The sequence below is a fragment of the Myotis daubentonii genome, chromosome 3 (genome assembly GCF_963259705.1).
Source record: "Myotis daubentonii chromosome 3, mMyoDau2.1, whole genome shotgun sequence".
Classification (NCBI taxonomy): Eukaryota; Metazoa; Chordata; class Mammalia; order Chiroptera; family Vespertilionidae; genus Myotis; species Myotis daubentonii.
In genome coordinates this window covers 195,648,654-195,670,074 of record NC_081842.1, presented here as the reverse complement: position 1 = coordinate 195,670,074, position 21,421 = coordinate 195,648,654, and the positions used below count along the sequence as shown (strand labels likewise).

The window sequence follows — 21,421 nt, the reverse complement described above, 5'->3', positions numbered from 1 at the left end:
GCACAGCCTCTCCCCTCCTTCCCAGCCCTCATCAAGCAGAAGTGGCAGCTTTGTGGAGCTTCCTACTTTGTATGGCCCCTTGGAGCCTGGAGGGAGTGGGTAAAGGACTGTGTCTGTGTGGCCTATTATCCAGGCCCAATTAGTCGCTGGGACTGTGTCGTCGGAGTGATGGGCCCGCGGCCACTGCGAGGACTGCAGGGAGCGAACAAGGACAGAGGTTGTTAAAATGCTCCTCCTGCAGAGCTCAGATGCCTGCACCAGGTCCTGGCGCCTCAAAAACATGGGAACGTGAAGGGACTCGCAGCGGGTTTTCTGCCCAGCACATGTTAACCTAACTCCCAGTAATGCTGCCCTGGAGATACACAGCAGAGCGGAGACAGCCAGGCACCAGAGAAGGAAAGAACCAGAAGCATCCTAAACAGACCACTGTCCGCTCTGGAGGAGGGGGAGGGGTGTCCCCACCGGGCCCCACCCAGCCCCTCGGGGATTCAATTTGATTTGTGGGGCACTTGCTAACTGGCTACTGCGGGCCTGGCTTGGGGCAGCTGCTGGACTACACAGGGAACTGAGATGGAGCCAGGCAGACCAGCGTGCGAACCTTGGTGCCTACACTTCACCAGGGCTCAGGCCCCTCATCTGGAAAGTGGGGATAACTGCACCCACCTTAGGGTTGCTGTGAGGGTTAAATGAGCTGGAAAAGGCCTCGATGGCAGTAGCTGTTATTACCAATAGGAATGAGATAAGGGCCTTGCCTTTGAGAAGCTCCTGGTCCAAGTGGGGTCAGGGACTCAGTGCCTGTGGGAGCCACTGGGAAGCCTACAGAGAGGCAGGACCAGGAGGGAGAGAAAAATATTTGAAATGAGTGGTTCTCTTAGCCTCTCTCTTGTTTCCTCCTGATCATAAAACACAGGCACACAAAATATTTTACTTTTCCCTTTTAACTCTACAGCACATGCATGATAGTAAATGGCCCAAATGCAGGGGACGCACTATAGGGCGAGGTGGGGCCTGTGGCATGTGGGAATGTGGGAAAAGAGGCTGGAAATCCAAAATTTTATATAAAAAAATTCCATTTTTTTAATGTTGGCTAACTTACCTTAAAAAAACTAATTCAACTTAAAATTAAATTTATATGTGTTGGGGGGGTGGGTGGGTAGGGAGCGAGCCTAGAAACAGAGTTCAGAAAGAGAATTCCTTGAATTTTAGGCTACGGAGTTTGTTTTCAAGAGAGCAGATAGGTTCTGCTGTTGGTATTGCTTTAATAACAAAATATAAAAACAGTCCGGGGCGAACGCAATCATAGGTCCATAAGCTTCAATGCTGTGAGCTCCAGGGCCTCGAGGAAGACTAGTCGGGGAGGGGGGGAATTATTTTTGCACCAGTGAGAAGTGCTCTGAAAAGGAAGCAGGGGAAAGGCTCCAGGGGGCCTTGGGGAGGTCGTGACCAACTGCCTAGTGCATCAGAGGAGGCTTCCTGGAGGAGGTGAGACTTGCCACAGGACATGAGGTCTGAGATAGAAGAAATTCAGCAGGAGGCCAAGGAGGAGAAGGCGTGACAGGTGGGAAGCACAGAATGCAGAAGCATGGGAGTCCCAAACAGCTCTGCCTGCCTGGAGTGGATCATGGTTCTATATGAGAACGGGTGCTGGAAATTGAAAGTAAAGGGAAGCATAGCCCGGCAGAGCCGTGTGGGCTGCCACTCCCACCCTGCCGCAGCCGTCCTGGGGACAGGGGCCCCTGCACCTGCCCTGCAGGCCGAGGTTTCCCTCCTCTCACCAAGGCGGCTCCCCATCAGTGGGCGAAGGGGCTTCAGCCACAGGGAAGCTCCTGGTTCTTGGAGACTCCTAAGGAAAAAACCAAGAATAGAGCCCCTTCCTTGGGCCTCGCTGCCACGTCGTCAGTGGGGTGTAGGACTTGCAGAAGGCCTGGCTGGGCAACCAGATGCCCAGGACTGGCCTGCCTGCTGGAGGAGGCACTGAGGAGAGCAGTACCCCCCCCCCACCGAGGAGTGCTCACCACCTTGGGTGCCAGGAGACAGAATACTCCTAGGGGTTTTCTGGTCAAAACGGAGAGGCATGAAATGGTGCTGGAGGCCCAGCTGAGCTTGCGGACAGTCTGATGTGGCATTCACTGATGGAGGTCTCACAAAAAAGATACATAGTTCTAGGACTGGACCACGCATGCGTGTCATGGCCTGGCCTCCAGTGCTCAGGCCTGGGGCAAAGGGATCGCCAGGCTTCTGCGAAGGGCTTTAGACCAGGAGTCAGGACACATGGTGTCTAACCCATCCTCTATTCTGTCTCCACATCTCCCTGTCCTTTCTCACCTGGACTACTTAAACAGGTTCTTTTTAAAAATATATGTTTTTACTGATTTCAGAGAGGAAGGGAGAGGGAGAGAGAATCATTGATTGGCTACTTCCTGCACACCCCGCACCAGGGATCGAGCCCACAACCCAGGCATGTACTCAGATGGGGAATCAAACCGTGACCTCCTGGTTCAGAGGCTGATGCTCAACCAGTGAGCCACACAGGCTAGGCCTAAACAGCTTCTTGATGGCCCCTCAGCTTCCACCTGTACCCACTGCTGTCACATCACATAGACATCAGGACAACTTTCCATATATATACATCTGATTATGCTGCTCCCCTTCACATAGTCCTCAATGGCTCCCTAGTGCCTTGAGATAAAGTCCAGCCTCCTTGCCTTGGCTTGTCCAGCCTTCTGTGAGGCCCACCACTCAGGCCTTATCCCTTTTGTTCACTCCATTCACACTGGACTTCCTTAAGGTTTTTAAACACTAGTTTGAAACATGAAATTGTTGATGTTTGACCTACAAAATTGGTAGTTTATGTGGTTCAGCTTAACACAACTGTCTGCCCCTCGGGCACTTGTGTGTGCTATTCCCTCTACCTAGAAAACATCTCTCCCTCCCGCCCATTGCTTTCACCTAACTGTCCCTCAGGTCTCAGTCCAAATGTCACCTCCTCAGGGAAGTCTTTCTTGATGTCCCCTGGCAGCCTGCACTTCCCTTCTGTAACTCCCTTTGAACTTGCAATGGCTTTGATATCTGTCTTTCTGCCAGACAGCAAGCTCCATGAGGGCAAGGGTCATGCCCATCCTGCTCACCCTTGTAATCACAGCACTTGGCACGGGGCTGGCATATAGTAGGTGCTCAATAAGGTCTCGCTGAGGAAACAACTGCCTGTGGGAATGAGTGGACACAGCGCCACCCTGACCAGCTGTATGACTTTGGACTATCCACCATTTTTAGACATCAGTTTCTACACCTACGGAAAAGGTAATCATACATCAGAGAGATGTGAAAATTAAATGAAATCAGGCACCCTGGCATATTTGGCATTATACGGCTCAAAACGTTGACGGCAGGGCTTTCCCTGTTGGCTGCAGCACCCAGTTTCCTTCCTGACCTGACCCATGGGCGCTGCCAAGGGATGAAGTGCTGAAGGAGACATGCAGGGAAGAGCCTGGTAAGAGTATTCCTTGCAACCATGAAGCTCAGACTTCATGGAATTTATATCACGTGGAGCAGGCATAGCCCTGGCCTTTCAGGGTGCTGAGGAAGCCTGGATTTTTATAGCACCTCTAGCTGCACAGCTGGGGATGCCTAGAACACCAGAGTGAAAGCAAATCTGTTCTTGAATATCTCCTATAACAGGAAGTTCACTACTTCCCACGGTATCTTATTTTATCTTCAAATAGCACTGACTATGAGATAGCTTGCATTGAATCAAAGTCTGCCTTCTTGGACTATCACCCACTGGCCCCAATTCTCTTTACTGGGGCCTCTGAAACCAGGTTTGCTCCCTCTCCCATGCTGCAGCCCTCGGAGATTTAGAGATGACCACGGCTGCCCTCACGTCTCCCAGCTCTGGTCTTTGAGCATCCTCTGTGGCACTTCATCTCCATGCCTGTTCAACAGGGGCAGCACGTGCTGTACTTTCCTTCTCTCTGGGTGGGGCTGAGACTGGTAAGGAGGAAGCATTAGCATTTTTTCTCTGAGTGGGGTTGCAGGACCCCCAGGCCTTTCTCACTACGGGCCTTAGATCCAGGTCTGGAATCAAAGTAGCTCACAGGAAAAGCCACCTTCTGGCGGGTGAGTCAGGCTCCAAGGCTGTCTGCCCTCCCCAGCCTCTGGGAGAGATTAATGCCCACACTGACAAATCACTCCAATGTATTAGGTAGATAAAGAAATTGATTATTCCATAAATTACTGTCTCCATGAAAAAAAGTCCCAATTTTTTAAAAGAGAAAATATTATAAATCTGTCCAAGACCTTGTGAGCAAAATTGTAGCCATTTCAGTTTAATTGTCTGAGAGCTTCTTTGCTACAGCCCCAGAAGAAAAGTCCCTGAAGCTACTGGCTTCCAATCTAGCTGCTCCCTCCCGAACTCCACAAATAGCCGTGTCAGATCCTGGATGAGGCGGATTTACATTGTAGCAGGAAGACTCTGGATCAGCCAGAAAGAAAAACTTTCTCACCCAGGAGACAGATCCGTATCCTTCAGAAACTCCAAATAGGATACTAACCCCTGCCCCTACCGTTCCCCTTCCTCCTTACACCGGTACCCACCCCATCTAGACATGTTAAGGTCCAGTTCTGTCAGGAGACAGAGAACTGGCCCAAAAGAACCCTGAGCAGGACTTGAGGATGGCGTGTGACAGGTCAGGAGAGAAGAGTTCTCAGAACAACAGCAGCGATAGAATGGCTGCGAAGGGGCAAGGACAAGAAGGAGGGCGGAGGGAAGGGTGACAGGGAAGAGCGGCGGTTGTGCTGGGTGGGTTTTCACTTGCCTCTCCTCTCTGAGCCTCAGTGCTCCTCCCCAGCACACAGGAGAATGAGGGAGATCCAGTGCAGGGCTCTGGTCTGAACTGTATGGACCTAAACGTTCAAGCAGCCACAGCTATCCCGGCAGGTCAGCTTCTTGGACCTACGTGAGGCCATTCAGATGCCAGCAGGTCCAGGAACACTGCTCCGTGCCCCTGGGCTGTGGCAATCCCCTGCTCTGCATGCTCTGCAGTACACAGAGTAGACGCTCAAAAATGTTCAGTGAAGCAATGAGTCAGCCCAGAGTCCACGTGAAGAAGACAGGAAACAAACAATTACAAACAGCATAAAAATAGCCACATTTCCAAAGCAGATTTCTCTGATTCTGTGAATCCAAGCAGGAGCAGCAACAACCCCAGTCCCCCCTTACTGAGCTGTCTCGAGTCAGGGCCCCTGGAGTACCCTACTTAGTAGGCCCCCTTCCTCCCTGCCCATTTCAGATCGTTCCAGCTGCTGTATGACTTCAAGGTGCCATCTTGCCTCCTAAATCCCTGCAGCCCATTCACCTAAATCTTACTCCTCGTTCAGAGGCAAAAGCCAATTCCCCTAACTCTTATCCCTCCAAGACTCTTAGCCTCCTGTGCCCTTTGGCTTCTAGTCCAGGAGTTCCAGCCAACTCTCAGTCCCCAGTGGTGGACAAAAGCTCCCCTTCGCTCTTGAGGCATGCTGAGGTCACTTTCCTATGTGGGAGAGACCTTTGTCAACGCCCAGCCCAGTCACAAGGCTTCTCAGACACATGCAGGTGGTGGAGCACCTGGTACCGCTGGGTTCTTTGGGGAGTGCCACAAAGCTGTGACACATTTAATTCCCATTACCTGAACAAAAAGGAATTTTATTTACTACTAGCAGAAAACACAGTTCTATTACAGGTATGCAGCGCTCTGCAACTCGAGAAACAATACCACACAAAAATACTTTCAAGAAATCACATTTAGCAGGATAAAGACAGATAACACATGCCTACTTACCAAATGCAATGCGAGAGAAGATGCTGACAAGCTGAGCAGGGACTCTTGGTATCAGGTGTGATATTTGACAACGGAATAGTCACTCGTTTTGTCATCTGCTACTGCTCCCTAGCAGACAAGCCGTACAAGGCACAACAGGTTTAAGAACCATTTATGAGGGGCGGGGGGAGGGAGGGAGAAAATTCTATCCATTCACTTCATTTTTTTTCTGTGAGATACTCAATTTGAACGGCCACAATAACAGCTCTTACTAGCCCACTGTGTCTGCTAAACACCTCAGCCCGGTTTATGAACAGCAGAGTCCTAGAGGAATAGCATTTGGAAAAAGAATGCCTGTTTCGCAAGACGTTACAATAACCACATCACCCTTACTGGAGAAGTCAGCGTGTAGGAGGCGCCCACTCACTACCCGAGGGCCTGGCCGCTCTCCGTGGTGCTGAACTCAGAGGTTAGGGGTGAACCTTAATTTCCCTGCTTCTCGCCAAAACACACAGGGTGTATCATCATCTATGAGCTTTTATAAACACATGTGAATCTGATTTGTACTTCTCCCTCAACATGGAAAAAAGGTTTTATAACTGTTTTGCCACAGTGGAAAAATCTAGTCTCCTTATCTTTCTTAAGGCTGAAAATTTAAAACCTATAGTGTGTGTGTGTGTGTGTGTGTGTGTGTGTAGGGGGTGTAACAGGAAGTGGATGGAATTTTCCTAATAGACTGGGGGTTAGAGACCCATGTTTTCGTATTATTTTCCTCATGGCTCACCAGGTGTGTGACTCCAGTCATTTCCCCCTTCATTTCTCTGTATCCCAATCTGTGAAAGAAAAGAGTGGGGACAGGGAGTGCACTCCTGTGGCCAATATTTGGGGTGCCTCCACTTATGTTCTCCATGGGCTCAGAGACTGTCCAACAGGATGACCTTGCCTGGCCTCCTCCGACACAGAAAGACTTTCTGGATCCAGAGAAAGACACAGGCTCAGCCACTTTTGCAAGAAGCTAGGAATTCTATTTCTGCTCAACTCTTCCCCAGCCCTCAGTCCCCATGGACCAGCCATAATTCAGCTAAACCTGCGAGTTCACCCATATTTTATTTACTGATTCGATGTTACGAGACAAGTAAAATAGACGGCTGTCACCTCTATTAAACTGAGCAGGAAAAATGGCCATGTAGGCAACAGGCTCTTTCTGCTCATAATGTGTCATCTGTTTCCTTGGGAAGGGAAGCAAGAAAGGGGAGGGCCTGGCCTCAGGGGTGGTCCTGGTCCTGCCATGTTCAGGAGGCTACACTGCAAACCTGTACTGCCCTCACTCTCAGCTATACTAATGCAGTGCACAGATGAGCCCAGTCAGTCAGGAATTGGGGCCATCACTTAAAGAATTGGGGTAAAGAATGGCTGTTGAGCCCCAATTCTGGAAGCCTGTGCTATAGAAAAAACCTCCAATTGGCTGCCTCTTACAAGTACACAAACACATACATGTGCACACATTCACATTCCCCAGAACCCAGGGTGGATGGTGGATATGTTCCCAGTGTTAAACGGCCCAGGCTGACTGTCTATACAGCCTGAAGCTCCAGGTTAAGTGACGACCTCGCTTTCCATAAAGCTGTCATGTAGTCCTGTTGTCTACACATCCTATCGGGATCCAGTGATATGGGGACGACAGGAAAAGAGGAGGCCTGTCCCATGCCTGGTGGCAGCTCAGTGATACAGCCACAGCCCTGCCAGGCAGCTGTCCTGAGTGACCAGCCTATTAAGGAAGGAACAGCAGACATTCCCTTCCTTGGTTCAGCTCCCAGAGTGAGCAGCAGAGATGCTGAGGGGAGGGTGGGAAGGAGGGAGGGCTGAAGCCAGAAAAGGCAGGTAGAGCATGGTGTTTTCTCCTGTCTTTTATTGAAGTAGACAACTTGTGTCTCTCTCAAGAGGAGCATCCTGAGATGAACCAGACAACAGATATGAAGGCCGAGCCTAGACCAAGCCTGAGAAAGAAGAGCCCATTGCGCTGTATTCTCCAGCTCTTCCCAACAGTCTACATGGAAAAGGTCTTAGCTGATGGAGCGGAAGAACACATGGACACTATTAGGACACAGTCTTCGTCCAAGACGCTAACAATGTCTTCCATGAAATCCTGTTGACAATGTGGAAAATGTGTTGAGCTGAATGACAGGGTAGTTAGACTGTCTTACATTCAAATGACTGTATTCATCAATGCATTCATTTATTCAACAAATGGTCATTAATCACCTACAAGGTGCCACACATAGTGTTAGATGCATTGGACAAGTCAGCTTTGGCCCATGCATGTACAGGTAACCAAGAATTACAGTACAGTAAGTGCTATGACAAGGAAGTTCAGGGCACTGTGGGGATTCACAGAAGGAGGTGGGAGTCGAGAAAGGCTTCTTGGAGGGAAAGACATGTTTGCTGAGACCTGAGAGGTAACTAGAAGTTGGCACAGAGCATGAGGGAAGGCATAGTGCCTCCTGGGGACTTGGATGTTCAGTACAATGGAGCTGAGAAGTGGTGTGAGGCAAAGTGGAACAGTGTGTGAGTCTGGAGATGCCAACCAGGGCAGGTGATAAAGGGCCTGAGAACATGAGGAAGCCAATGGGATTTCAAAGCTGGTTAAAGTGTAAGGTAGTCATGGGTCCAAGGCCGCTGAATAAAGCCAACAGACTCTGACACTGGTCATGTGCTGACTAACATATGGATGGCAGACATAGCTGACGTGAGAGAGGGTGCTGATCCCAGGCTCAGATGGCACAAAGCATACCAGACAACAGAAAAGGAGCCACAGAAGCATCACTGCCCAGAGCAGTGGTTCCCAACCCCAACCATACTGCAGGCCAATAACCACCCAACCTCTTTGGGAGGCCAGGGAGGAAGGAGACGGTGAAATGCATGCCTACCTCCTGGGGTTGGAGGGAAGGGAACAGGCTTTGGTGCTCCAGAAACAAAGAGAAGAATAACCACCCAAGGGTTCAATAATAGGGTTTACTAGGGATAAATGACAGGTCCTGCCTTTAGGCTCAAAAGATCAACTGCCAAAGAGAGGATGAGAGAAGTTATAGATCAGCAGCGATGCCTGTGGAAAAGACCTCGTGATCTCATGGGATCACCAGCTCAGTATAAATCAACAGAGTGAAACGGCTGCTGACAGGCTAGAATAATCTGGGGCTGTATAACTAGATCTGAGGAGGTGAGGAGCTTACTGGTTTCAATACACAAGCAGTACTATGATTAGCTCTCGACACCACGCCGGAAGAATTGGCATCTGTAATCCAGAGAAATACCTTTACATTTCTGTAGAGCTTCATTGTGGGATAGAGAGCAAACTAGAACCAGAACCAGTGGGCAGGGCGATCATAATTGTAAGATCATAAATGTAATGGCTAACATTCAGTGAGCTCTTACATGGCTATGGTCTAAACTTTACATGCACAAACTAATTTAGTCCTTATAAAAACCTGGTGAGGCAGGTTCTACCATTATTACTATTATTTTTCAAAATTAAATACTGTGCCCAAGATCACACAGGTGGGAAGGGATGGAGGCGGCTTTCAAACGCAGGCTGTCGATTGCAGGACCTGTGAGCTCCTCCACAATGCCGGATTGCTGAAACGTATTGAGAGCTTCCTTTGTTCCGAGTAAGTGAATTCTCACGTGATCCCACGAGATCAAATCTTTCATTATCCCCCTTTTGCAGATGAGAACATCTAGGTTTAAAGAAGTGAAGTGACTTACCCAAAGTGACAGAGCCTGGAGGGAGAGAATCAGAGTTTAAAGTCCAAAGAACTTATATACATATACGCAGAGCCCATGGACACAGACCATAGTGTGGTGAAGGCCTGGGGTGGGGCAGGGACTGGGTGGAGAGGGGCAAAGAGGGGAGAATGGGGGACATCTGTAATACTGTCAACATTTTATATATATACTAGAGGCCCGGTGCACAAAAATTTGTGCACTCGGGGGAGAGGGGGGGTCCCTCAGCCCCGGCCTGTGCTCTCTCGCAGTCTGGGACCCCTCGGGAGATAATGACCTGCTGGCTTAGGCCTGCTCCCGGGTGGCAGAGGGCAGGCCCAATCCCTAGGTGCAGCCCCTGGTCAGGCTCAGAGCAGGGCCGATTGGGGAGTTGGGGTGCCGCCCCCTGTCATGCACAGAGCAGGGCGGATTGGGAGGTTGCGATGCCACCCTCAGTCACGCTCAGGGTAGGGCCGATTGGGGGGTGGGGCACCGCCCCCTGTCACACTCAAGGCAGGGTCGATGGGGAGGTTGTGGCGCCACCCCCTGTCACGCACAGAGCAGGGCCAATCAGGGGGTTGGGGCACTGCCCCCTGTCACGCACAGAGCAGGGTTGATTAGGGGGTTGGGGAGCTCCCCCGTGTCACGCACAGAGCAGGGCCCATCAGGGGGTTGAGGAGCTCCCCCCGTCACTCACAGAGTAGGGCCGTTAGGGGAGTTGGGGCACCGCCCCCTGTCACACATAGAGCAGGGCAGATCAGGGGGTTGGGGTGCCGCCCTCTATCACCCACAGAGCAGGGCCGATAGAGGGTTGGGGCGCCGCCACTGTCACACTCAGGGAAGGGCCGATGGGGAGGTTATGGCTCTACCCCGTCACACACAGAGCAGGGCCTGTGGGGTGGGGGGGTTGGGGCGCCGCACCCTGTCACACACAGAGCCGCAGGGTGATCAGAGGGTTGGGGAGCTCCCCCCTATCTAAGGCACAGAGCAGGGCCGATCAGGGGGTTGGGGTGCCTTCCCCTGTCAGGAACAGAGCAGGGCAGATAGGGAGGTTGTGGCCCGCCCCCTGTCACACACAGAGCTGCAGGGTGATCAGGGGGTTTGGGTGCTGCCCCGTCATGCTGATCCCAGTGCTGGGAGGCATATTACCCTTTTACTATATAGGATAGAGGCCTGGTGCACGTGTGGGGGCCGGCTGGTTTGCCCTGAAGGGTGTCCTGGATCAGGGTGGGGGTCCCCACTGGGGTGCCTGGCCAGCCTGGGTGAGGGGCTGAGGGCTGTTTGCAGCTGGTCACACACCCTTCAGGGTGGGGGTCCCCACTGGGGTGCCTGACCAGTCTGGGTGAGGGGCTGAGGGCTGTTTTCAGGCTGGGACTGAAGCTCCCAACTGCTCCTTTTTTTCTTTTTTTTCTTTTATTCTGGGCCAGCTTTAGCTCTGAGGCTCCAGCTCTTAGGCCTCAGCTGCTGAAAACAGGTATCTGGTTTGTTTAGGTTCTATAATCGAAACTCTGTATCAATTCCAGCTCTGAGATCCCAGGCTCGCTGAAAGCAGGTTTCTGGGGTTTTGTTTAGCTTCTATATTTGTTACAATGTTTTTTAAACTGCAAACTCAGAGGCCGGCAAGGCAGGTGGGGAACGTTGGTTTCCTCCGTCACTGAAGCAAGCAAGCCTCATGTTAGTTTCAAGCTGCCTGGCTGCCGGCCGCCATCTTGGCTGGCAGTTAATTTGCATATCTCGCTGATTAGCCAATGGGAAGGGTAGCGGTCGTACGCCAATTACCATGTTTCTCTTTTATTAGATAGGATATGCAGCTCCCACCAGTCACCTCCCACAGAGGCACCAGGCTGGCCAAGGTGGGTGCCAGTGCTTCCCTCCCCACCCCCTGATTCCCCATCGCCCCACTGGTCACCCCACAGATAGCCCTGATTGCTGGCCAGGCCTAGGGACCCTACCCATGCATGAATTTCGTGCATCGGGCCTCTAGTATATATATATATGAGCTTAAAGTCAGACAGACTTCAGAACCTACATTTTCAATGTCCAAGTTACACTGCCCTCCCTGGAACTGCAGGAAGACAAGTTTGAGGGGGAAATTTGCAACAAAGATGGGAAGGGGCCAAAACATTTGCAATCAGGAACAAAGCAAGGTCAAAAGTGGTGAGCTTTCTTTTACAGGTGGTGTTCAATCAGAGATGAGACATGCACCTGCTAAAGGCACTGTGACTTAGAACAGTGGTTCTCAAAGTGTGGTCCTCAGATGAACAGCATCAGCATTATCTGTGAACCTGTTAAAATGCAAATTCTCAAGCCTTGGCCTGAACACACTGAATCAGAAGCTGTGAGGGCGGGGCCCAGCAGTCTGTATTTTTACTGAACGCTCCAAGTGACTCTTATGCATGCTAATGTTTGGGAATCAGAGGCCTGGAATGACCCCCGGGTCTCTCTTCAGCCTGGATTCTGTAATTCTTCACCATAGCAGGGAAATGTGATGCCCGGAGCCCTGGGAAGTCCGTGGCTGCCTGCTCCTGCTTTTCCGCCCAATTGGGCAGGCTTTTCGGAATAGCATATTTCAGTTCTGCAAAGCAGATGCAGGAAGGCTTTGCAGAAGTCTCCCTTGTTCGCATCTTTAAAGAGCTCATCCCTGCAGTTGTTCTGAGAACTCTATAAACCCCCTTCCATCGGCAGCCTGAGTGCACCAGCCCCTTTAATAGTGCAAGACTTAGTTGTCTCCTATGGATTGGAACCCTCTGCACATAAACAAGAATTCTAGCTCCTTCTTGCTCCTCTTTTCCCCTCTGCCTTTCTTCACCACCATTCAGCATGGAACCAAAGGATTTGGAGTCGAGCCGCCACTCCTCTGCGCACGTCCCCCCCCCCCCCGCCCCAATCTCATTTTCTCCCATCTGAATGATCACTATGGGGACTCTCTGCTCCCTGGCTTTTGCCGCAGCCTCATTACCTGCTGTCTCCCAGCAGAGCCAGCAGTGTCTCATCCCTGGGGGCCCAGCCTCCAGCCAAAGACCCTCTCTGGGCTGCACCTGCTAAGGGGCAAGGACAAGAAGGAGGAAATTTACTACTAGCTGCCTGCCCAGCAAGCCAGATTGGACTCCCCATCCAAGGACTGATGAGGACTCCCTGGACCAATCCCTCAAGAGCATCCCATAACCAGAATCATCCAATCTCTAGATCCATGCAAAATGCATTTCAGTGAAAATGCTGCAAATGTAGGGAAAAACCAGCACCCTGTGGCGGCAGGTGCGTGAGAAATAACAGGCCCGGGGGAGTCTGGGAGCTGACATCCAGGAAGGACACCTCTCCTGCTCCCTAGCGTGTTGGGTAACTGTCACAGGCTGCGAATTCCACTGCAGGCACATGGGTATGCGGGTAGTGGGCAAACACCACATGTTAAGCTGCATGGAATATTGAGCAAGAGGGTTGGTATAAGGCACAGGGTGCATGAGAAGCAGACAGCCTCAGAGCTCACAGTCTGATGGTGGAGACATGGCCTCCACCCTTAGGGAATCCTCTTCTCCTAACATTTATTAAGCATTAGGCCCTGTGCAAAGAGTTGTATATTTTATCTCCTTTAATCCTCACACTAATCCGATGAAGAAGGCACTATAAGATTCAACCATATGACATTTTTGTAGGTGGAACACATCTGACTATAGATTAAACTAACATTAATAATTCTATCTTACAGATGAAGAAATGGAGGCTCAGAGATAAAGTGACTTACCCAAGGTCACACAGCAAGGCTATATTAGACTCACATTCAAACTCAGGTCCACCCCATTTCATCAAAGCGAAGTGCCAAGAAAGAAAAAAATCTTTCAAGTAAACTCAGACATGACTTGTGAGACACGCTGATTTTAAAGATGTGAAACGTCTCTGTGTGTGTGTGTGTGTGTGTGTGTGTATGTTCTTAGAATCAATAAGATATATTATTTCATTCCAAAAAAGGCATTCTGCCTCTTGGTAGTGATGAGGGAGAGGTGGCCTTAGGTACCCTTGGGCAGCTCGATGGCATAACACAATGCACTAGCCAGGGGTGGGCAAACTTTTTGACTCGAGGACCACAATGGGTTCTTAAACTGGACCGGAGGGCCGGAACAAAAGCATGGATGGAGTGTTTGTGTGAACTAATATAAATTCAAAATAAACATCATTACATAAAAGGGTACGGTCTTTTTTTTTTTTTTTTAGTTTTATTCATTTCAAACGGGCCGGATCCGGCCCGCGGGCCGTAGTTTGCCCATGGCTGCACTAGACACTCACAAGCAACACTATAACCAGGTCGATGAGCATTAGTAAACAAGGTCTAAAGGTCAGAGGAAGCAAGGAGAAGGACGTGGGAAGGTGACCTTTGCGGAGAGGGGAGTGACAGGCTGGAGCAGGAGGTAGAGTGGACCCTGGAGGCAATTCCAAAGGAAAGACAGCAAGATAAGGGGGGCAGGGTGCTCTGGGCACGGCTGCTACAACATGCGGCTAACGGGAGACCAAAGCAAACTCAGAATGGCCTGCTGTCCTCAAACCCAGGCCCCTCACCCTCAATCCAGTGTCCTCTCTCCCAATCACAACTTGGTTAAGATGTTGTCTCTGGAGCACAAGAAAACATGGACTCCATGAGCAAACACAGGTGATGGTGGAGGCCAGTGAGGCACCGAGGGGCACAAAACTTAAGGAGGCACCTGCTCTCACGTCCAGTTATGCAAATGCAAGGTTGCCACTTGAGAGCCTCCTGAAATCCTGTTCTTTAGCTGCCTCACACACCTCACCCTAGTCCTGGCCCTGCACGTGTCAGACTCCTCAAACAACAAAAGGAGAAAAGCTGATCTCTGGACAGCATCACACCTATTTGACTCTATGAGGCAGGCAGTATCATCCCCATTTTACAGATAAGGAAACTGAGGCCCTAGAAAATAACACAATCTCTCTGATTGTGCCTGTCTCAAATCTGTCACCTCTGTAGGGGCTCTGAGCAGTGCAGCTTCCCCCACTTCTAGAACAGTTCAGTCCCTGGCAGCCACCATTGTCCCAGCCACTCCGTGTCCCCCTGGAGAAGGAACATGGTTGGAAAGAAGGGTTCAGTCTTCCTGATGGGGAAGGGTGAATTGGGAAGCTCTTGCACCCAGGTCCCCACACCCTACCCATACTGTCTGTAGAACAGCAATGCACATTCCAGGGCCCAGTGTCAGTGGGCCTTACCCTCATATTGTCCCCCAAATTCGATTCCTAGCAAGGCAGGCTCTATTTAGAAGGTTAGGATGTGATTTTTTTGCTTACAAATAAAATGACCATAAGACCTATTAACCTGGAAAGGATGTAGAAGAGAAGAGGGGACAGGATTGGCGAGGGGAAAGGAGGTCACAGAAGGAGTAGAGAATAAAAAACTAATTCACCAGCTACCTTCTCTGGCCAGGTCACTAGCTGATGGGGATGGAGGTGAGGGGAAGACACAGACATGAGGCCCTGGGGTTCCCTCAAGGCTCTGATGATGTCTTTGAGAACAACCGAATGGCTGCCAGGGGACATGTAAGGTGGAGTCCCCAGAGCAGAGGCATTCCTGGGGGCCGGGGGGAGGAGACTGGCCACACTCAAGGGCGAGTCCAAGCTTCATTTCAGGCTTGGATTAAAGTGCTGGGCAGAGTGCAGAAGGCTGAACAAGGTGGGGTGTAGTCACAATAAGAATGTGTGCTGGCGGCAGGGGTGGGAAACCACCCATACCCTCCCTCTCAAGGAAGCATATCTGCCACATGGCCCATCAGCAAGGACAGTCTGACTGGCACGGGAAGGGTTAATGTCACACAGCCCACAGCTATCCCCTACAGCCGGTGAAACAGCCCGCCCTGCCCCACTCAGCACCCAGAACCACGGGGGTGGGGCATTGCACTCAGCTGCCTGTAAAAAGCATTGTTGTCTATCTCCCAACTACACAGGCAGCTAAAAGCACAGAGCTCTGGAGTCAGGCTGACAGCAGGTGAGTTCTTATTCTGCCTTATCACTTACTGGCTGTGTTAGCTTGGGCAAGTGACTTCACCACGTTTAGTTCTCTCATCTGCAAAATGGGAATAATGCCTGCAGGGTGGTAAAGACTAAATAAGCTGATGGGGGAAATGCAACAGCTACACTTATTGAACATGCACTATTCACCCACATCACTAGCCATTGTGTGAAAAGCACTTAGCACAGTGCCTAGCAGTGAATACGGGCTCAAATAACTTGGGGCCAGTGTATTATTGTGGTTTTACTTATTTGTGCTTCAGACCAAGGTGGGTTCCCAGGCAGGAGACATGGCCCAATCAGCCACCTGGGCACAGACACACTGCCCCCTGGTGCAGCTGCTGGGATCAGCACCTGGAAGAAGAGCAATTCAAGCCCACAAGCTCACACAAGGCCCCCATTGCATCAATCAGGCCCTGGGCCCACCCACCCAGCCAAAGCTCCAACCCCATCACAGCAGCCTGGGGAAGACAAGCGGGGCCCCAGAGGAAGAGCCCTGAGCCTGGAGCTGCAGTCCTCTCTGTTGCCAGGCAGGGCCTGGGAGCTCCGGGCTCCCCTCTGCTGCTGCCCAGCCAAGTGGAGCAGCGGCTTTCTCTGTTCCCTCTGGAGGGTCCTGAGCAAGCAAAGCCGGGCTCAGGCTAAAACCATGGGAGGCAGAGGCAAGGGCAGCCGTTAGTCACAGGGTGGGGGAAGCTTGGCCTCCCTGGTTGAACACAACCACATCTCCCCCTGAAAGAGCACCCCAAGCAGTCCTGCAGCCTCTTCTACATACAACCCTGCATCTCCCCCAAGAGGAGAGGTTGTTCTAGTGCCCACAGGGGCGTCCGTGCCTCTCCCACCCTCCACTCCCCCCGCCCCTCCCCCGCCACGGAGTGGACTCTGTTTCCTGGGGCAGGGACAGAGAGTGCTCATGGAACGCAGTGACTCAGTGAGGCCCACAAAGTATGCAGCTAAGCAGCCTTGCGTTCTTGGAGGGGGAGGGGATAAGGAATGGCCCCTGAAAAGTCCTTCCAAATAACACAGCAGGGCTGGGCTTCTGAAATCAGCCGGTGTGCCCGAGGGAGGGGGATGCAGTGACCTTGGAAGGGTCTAGTGAGGACTCAGTGCCTGCATAAACCCCAGATCATCCTGACGTCAAGAGACTATTTAGCGCAGCACAAGGCAGGCATCAAGAAGAAATTAAACTCCAGCTTGAGAAGGAGGGATGCCTGGGCTGACAGGAGCAGCTGGGCTAGAAAGTGGAGACAGAAATTCCTCAAGTTAATGCTTTCTAAGGCCCCTCCGGCCACTCCCAGGTCTGAAGCTATTTACTTCCAGGGGGGAAACCCCTATTGATCTTCATTCAGCTCCTGTCTGCTTCTACAAGGCCGTGATGTTTCAGCACATCAGCAGTCACTGCGAGAAATTCCTCATTGTTTTACAGGCAGCGGCTCCCAAACTCAGGAGACAAATGCTCAGGACCATTTGGGTGAAATCATGGGAGGAGATGCAGACGGGGCTGGTTTGGGAACTCTGGGGGAGGGGACCTCACTCCTCTGGGACAGACTGCAGGTGCCTGCTGGGCCCCCCAGCTGAGGATCGGGGGGCCTCATAGCTCCAATCTACTTCTCCTGTAGATGCTCAGAGAGTCGGGAGCTGAGCCAGCCCTTCCCTCCACCCCTGTACACCCCCCCCACACACACAAACACACACACACACACACACACACACACACACACACACACCTGCTTTATGTCTCTGCAGTCATTTGGCTCTGAACCTCACCCCTGGCTGGCTGGAGAGCAGCACCATCCATCCGAGCTTCCCAGCTGCTGCCACCGCTGTCTGATTCCCTTTTCAAATTCCAGGCTGGCCCTCGATCCTACAGTATGTATGTAACATGAGGGAGCCTCATGAAACACAACGAATCTAAGCAACAGATCTACAATGGTGCCGACATCCCCGCCAGCCTGCACTAAAGGGAACCTGGCAGCCTCGGAATAGCCCAGACCATCACGGCCAACCCAACAGTTTACAGATCGGGAAACAGGCTCGATCAAGGTTAGGAGGGAGAGTACGATCTGAACAAGGTGGCCCAGTAAACTGGCAGAAAATAGAGCAAAAAACCCAGGGCTCCTGGCTCCCAGGCTAAGGCCCCTCCACTTCAGGTTCTGAGTCATGTAACCAGGAAATCCAGGTCCCCACATGAGGTCACTGAGCCCTTCTGGCTGAGAAGACCCATGCATTCAACAGCTTTCCATGAGCTAAGACCAGCATCCAGCTGAACAATAATAGCGATGATAATAATGGTAACAAAATACTGAACAGTACGCCTTGAAAACCTTCAGTGAGCAGTACCTGGTAATCACACGCAGAATACATCTTCCACATATTCATATAAAATAATCAATGATCATTTTTCCACCCGCAGACTACAATCCAATTACTCTCTCTCCCTCACTCTCCTTTGTTACTTGCAAACCATCCAAGCAATCAATGCCTTGACCTCTTCCTCTGATAGACACAATTACAAAAAGACAGAGCAATGCAATTCATCTATTCAAGACGGATTGTTTGAACACTCTGTCACACTGCTGCGCGATCCATCTCCTTGTCTAAGAGGAAATTTCAGCCCCCAAAAGAGGCACAAAGAGAGGGGGCGGTACACTGCTCCCCGGCCCACAGAGCCCTTTGCACACCTGCAGGGAACCCTCTCCCTGGCTGGTGCTCGCCACGCCTGCCTGCCTGCCTGCCTGCCTGCCTGCTGAAGGAGGAATCTGCTCCAAGCGGCTCAGGCACCCGTCTCAGGAATCACAGCACACAGCACACTTCTGAGCCCAATTTCTGGGACCTCAATTCCTGCAGCTCCCGCCAGAGCCTGGAGATCACAGCGGTGGGGAGGGAGGAGAAAAGGGAGGTGGCACGGGGCCCAGCCAGGGCGGTATGTTTGGGTTTCAGCAAGAGAATCTTTCTCTCTGTGCTGTGTCCACTGTAGTTCCCTGACGCCAGCTGAGGCTTGAGCCTGGGCTCAGAAGGATGGGAGTTCAACTCCCCAGGAAGCTCCAGAGAAGCCCAGTGGCCCCAGAGCCTTCCCATCCTCCGTCCAGGCTGGCGCGGCTCTGGTGGTCACACTTGGCATGCGCACAGCACCCCAGTCCTCGGGCTGAAAATCAAATGGGGCCAGACTCTCGGATATAAATGGCCTGGGCCGACACGCTAATTAATCCTGGGGCTTAATACGAAGAAGATTAGAAGAGAAGAGGGCTTTGCCATCCTTAATTGCATTATTACACACTGAACCCAAGAAAGGGCAGGCGGGCTTGAGGCTTCCCCTCAGGGCAGTGTGGAGTCCCCTGGTGCAAGTCAATTTCACAGCGTGAGGGGCAGGTGAGGGACATGGTCCTGCCCCCTTCTGCTCCTTCTTCCGGGGCTGGCCTCCCCTGCTCCTATCTTCCTGGACCCCAAAGACCTCCATCCCTAAGGCTGGGCTGGGAGCATGCCCATCCCACCCCTGCAGAGGAAAGAGGATCCTGCAATGCGTGAGCTGAGCACATAGCACCTTTCCTCCCCCCTTTTCTCCCGGGGGCACCCTACTACGCAGGCCCCCCCAAAAAAACAGAGGGAGGGAAGAAGGGAACAAAGAAAGGGCTGGCCCACTACTACGGGGCTGCTGGGGCTGGGCCTGCGTGCCCCTAGAATGGTGACCAAACTGGGCACTGGGGCAGAGACAGAAGATATTTTTGGCTTGCCAGGAACACCCTGGATTGCAAAGGGTTTAAGCCTGAAGTGAGGGCTGTCCGCAGAGCACAGTCACTGGGCTCCTCTGCCTCCCGGTGTGCACCTGCCGGGATCCAGGGCATGGAACGAAAGCCCCAGCCAGGGCAGTGCGTCTACCACCATCCAGACAGCGAGTGCCAGAGAGTCCGGGATCCAGGAGAGAGCTACGGAGGATACAGGTTCCCACGATCTGACGCCTCCTGGGAAAATCCTCAAGTACGAAACCAAACCCGACATAGGTTCCCTGCGCCCCCTGGCAACCCAGGGGCCGCACCTGGAGAAGAGCCACTGGGGAGGAAGGTAGCTCTGGCTCAGCAAAGCTCTGCCCGCCTCGTGCCAGACACTGGTGGTGGCGCCTCGCGAACGCAGGCGGCCCAGGTCTCCGGTCTGGCGGCGGGTGCAGGCCCTGCGTGATGGAGGCTCCCGCGTCGCCAGGCGCGGCCCAGCCCGAGGACAAGCAGCCCGCCCCCGCACAGCCCAGAGCAATGCCTTCAGGGTGCTGGGGCGGCCACAACAAAGTTAAAGCCGGAGTGAGAGTCTCTGGCGAGGAGAGATGCGGAGACGCAGGAGCCCCAGAAAGCTGCGCGCAGCCCCGCCAGCAGCCGCCAGCTGCAGGGGGATTTCCGCTAACTTTACAAACCACTCGCGTCCCTCTCCTCGCCTTCCCGCTCCGCGTTGGGCAGGCTCGATTGCTCCCTTCCCCCACCTGCGCTGCCCCCAGGCCGGAGAGGCCTCCGCCGCGAGGGGCGGCCGGAGCGAACCGCACGGCTGCCGCTCCTCTGCCCCACGCCATGGGGCTGAATGCGGGCCACCGACGCCAAGGGCGGGCACCGGGAGAGGAGCTGGCTGCCCCGTCATGCGAAGCTGTACCCTGCGTCCCCGCCGCGGCCGCTAGAGCCATGCCCTCGGCAGGGACGAGGGGCCCAGGGGGAGCGAGGAGGGAAGAGAAGTTGGCGCCTTCCCCAGGGCTCCCGCTCCGCAGAGAAGCGGGTCCCAGAACTCGGTCTGCAGCCGGTCGCGCTGGCAGTCGCCGGGAACTGCGCCCGCTCCTCGGGTTGGGGCTGGAACGCTTCGCTGCCCTCTGTGAGGTCTGGCCTCCCGGGAGCGCGCCAAGGGCCCCTCGCCCCCCGCGGCCCGGCCGCCTCCTCCCCAATAAGTAAGGCCTGTGACCCCGGCTTTGGAACTTTGTCCTCAGCAGAAAGAGCTCCAGGTGGTCACCCGGCCCTGACCGCCAGGAAGGGTTGGAAAAATCCCTTGGGGTCGTGTCCAGAGGCCCCCATTCCCGCCCCCGCCCGGCGCACGGAGACCCCCGGCTCTGGGGAGCTCTTACCGATCCGGATGACGTGGGGCATCCCGCGCGAGTCCGGGATCCAAAAGGCGCACACGAGGAGCCCGGCCCAGTATTCCCAAACCAGTCTCCGGAGGCGCCGCCAGGGAGCGGTCATCGTTGGGCGCCGCCGAGCGTGCCCGGGGCGCGGCCGTGGCGGGCTCCCTGGGGCGGCAGCTCTAGGCGCGGGCGCGCAGCAGCCCCCGAGGCGCCGCCTGGCCCAGCTGCCCGGCTCCCGAGCGCCCAAGCGAGTAGGGGGCGCCCCGCAGCGCCGCGCACATCTTACTGGGGGGCCGCCCCACCGGCGCCTGCCCCGCCCGGCTGCCGCCCACGGGCCGCCCGCTAGCGAGGCTCCTGTGCTCCGCCCGAGCTCCGCTCGGACTCGGCTCCTGCTCGCGTCGGTTCGGCTCCCGCGCGGGCTCCCACCTGCCCGGGCTCCCGGGCGCTGGCGGGCGGGCTGCACGCGTCTGGGCCGCTCCTCCTCCAGCCGCCGCCGATGCTATCGCCCCGGCTCTCACAAAGCCCCGGAGTGGAGTTGCACGCGCGCACACACTCCCTCCCAGCCCCCTCCCCGCGCCCTGCTTCCCGCCTCCCGCGCCGCCCGCGCTCCCTCCGCGCACTCCCTCGCGCACACACACTTCACACTCACACCCGCCAAGGCTACACTCGCGCGCTCACACCTGCGCAGGGGGCGGGGAAGGGGATCCTGGACGCGGTTTGGAGGGACGCCCCAAGAAACGGGGACTCTCCTCAATCCCCAGATGTCCCCACCCGCCCTGCC

General features: G+C 53.6%; 1 protein-coding gene across 2 annotated transcripts in view; it reads right to left on the bottom strand.

The window, feature by feature from the left end:
* The window catches only part of GRIK3 (glutamate ionotropic receptor kainate type subunit 3), a 196,676-nt gene extending 175,490 nt beyond the window's left edge, over positions 1-21,186 (bottom strand). For both annotated transcript variants that reach the window (XR_009452018.1, XM_059690155.1), the window contains exon 1: positions 20,644-21,186. Coding sequence is in view for 1 of the 2 variants with exons in the window: in XM_059690155.1 (XP_059546138.1) it covers positions 20,644-20,758 (115 nt within the window). In the remaining variant the exon portion in view is untranslated. The remainder of the gene's footprint in view (positions 1-20,643) is intronic.
* Between the last annotated feature and the right edge of the window lie 235 nt (positions 21,187-21,421).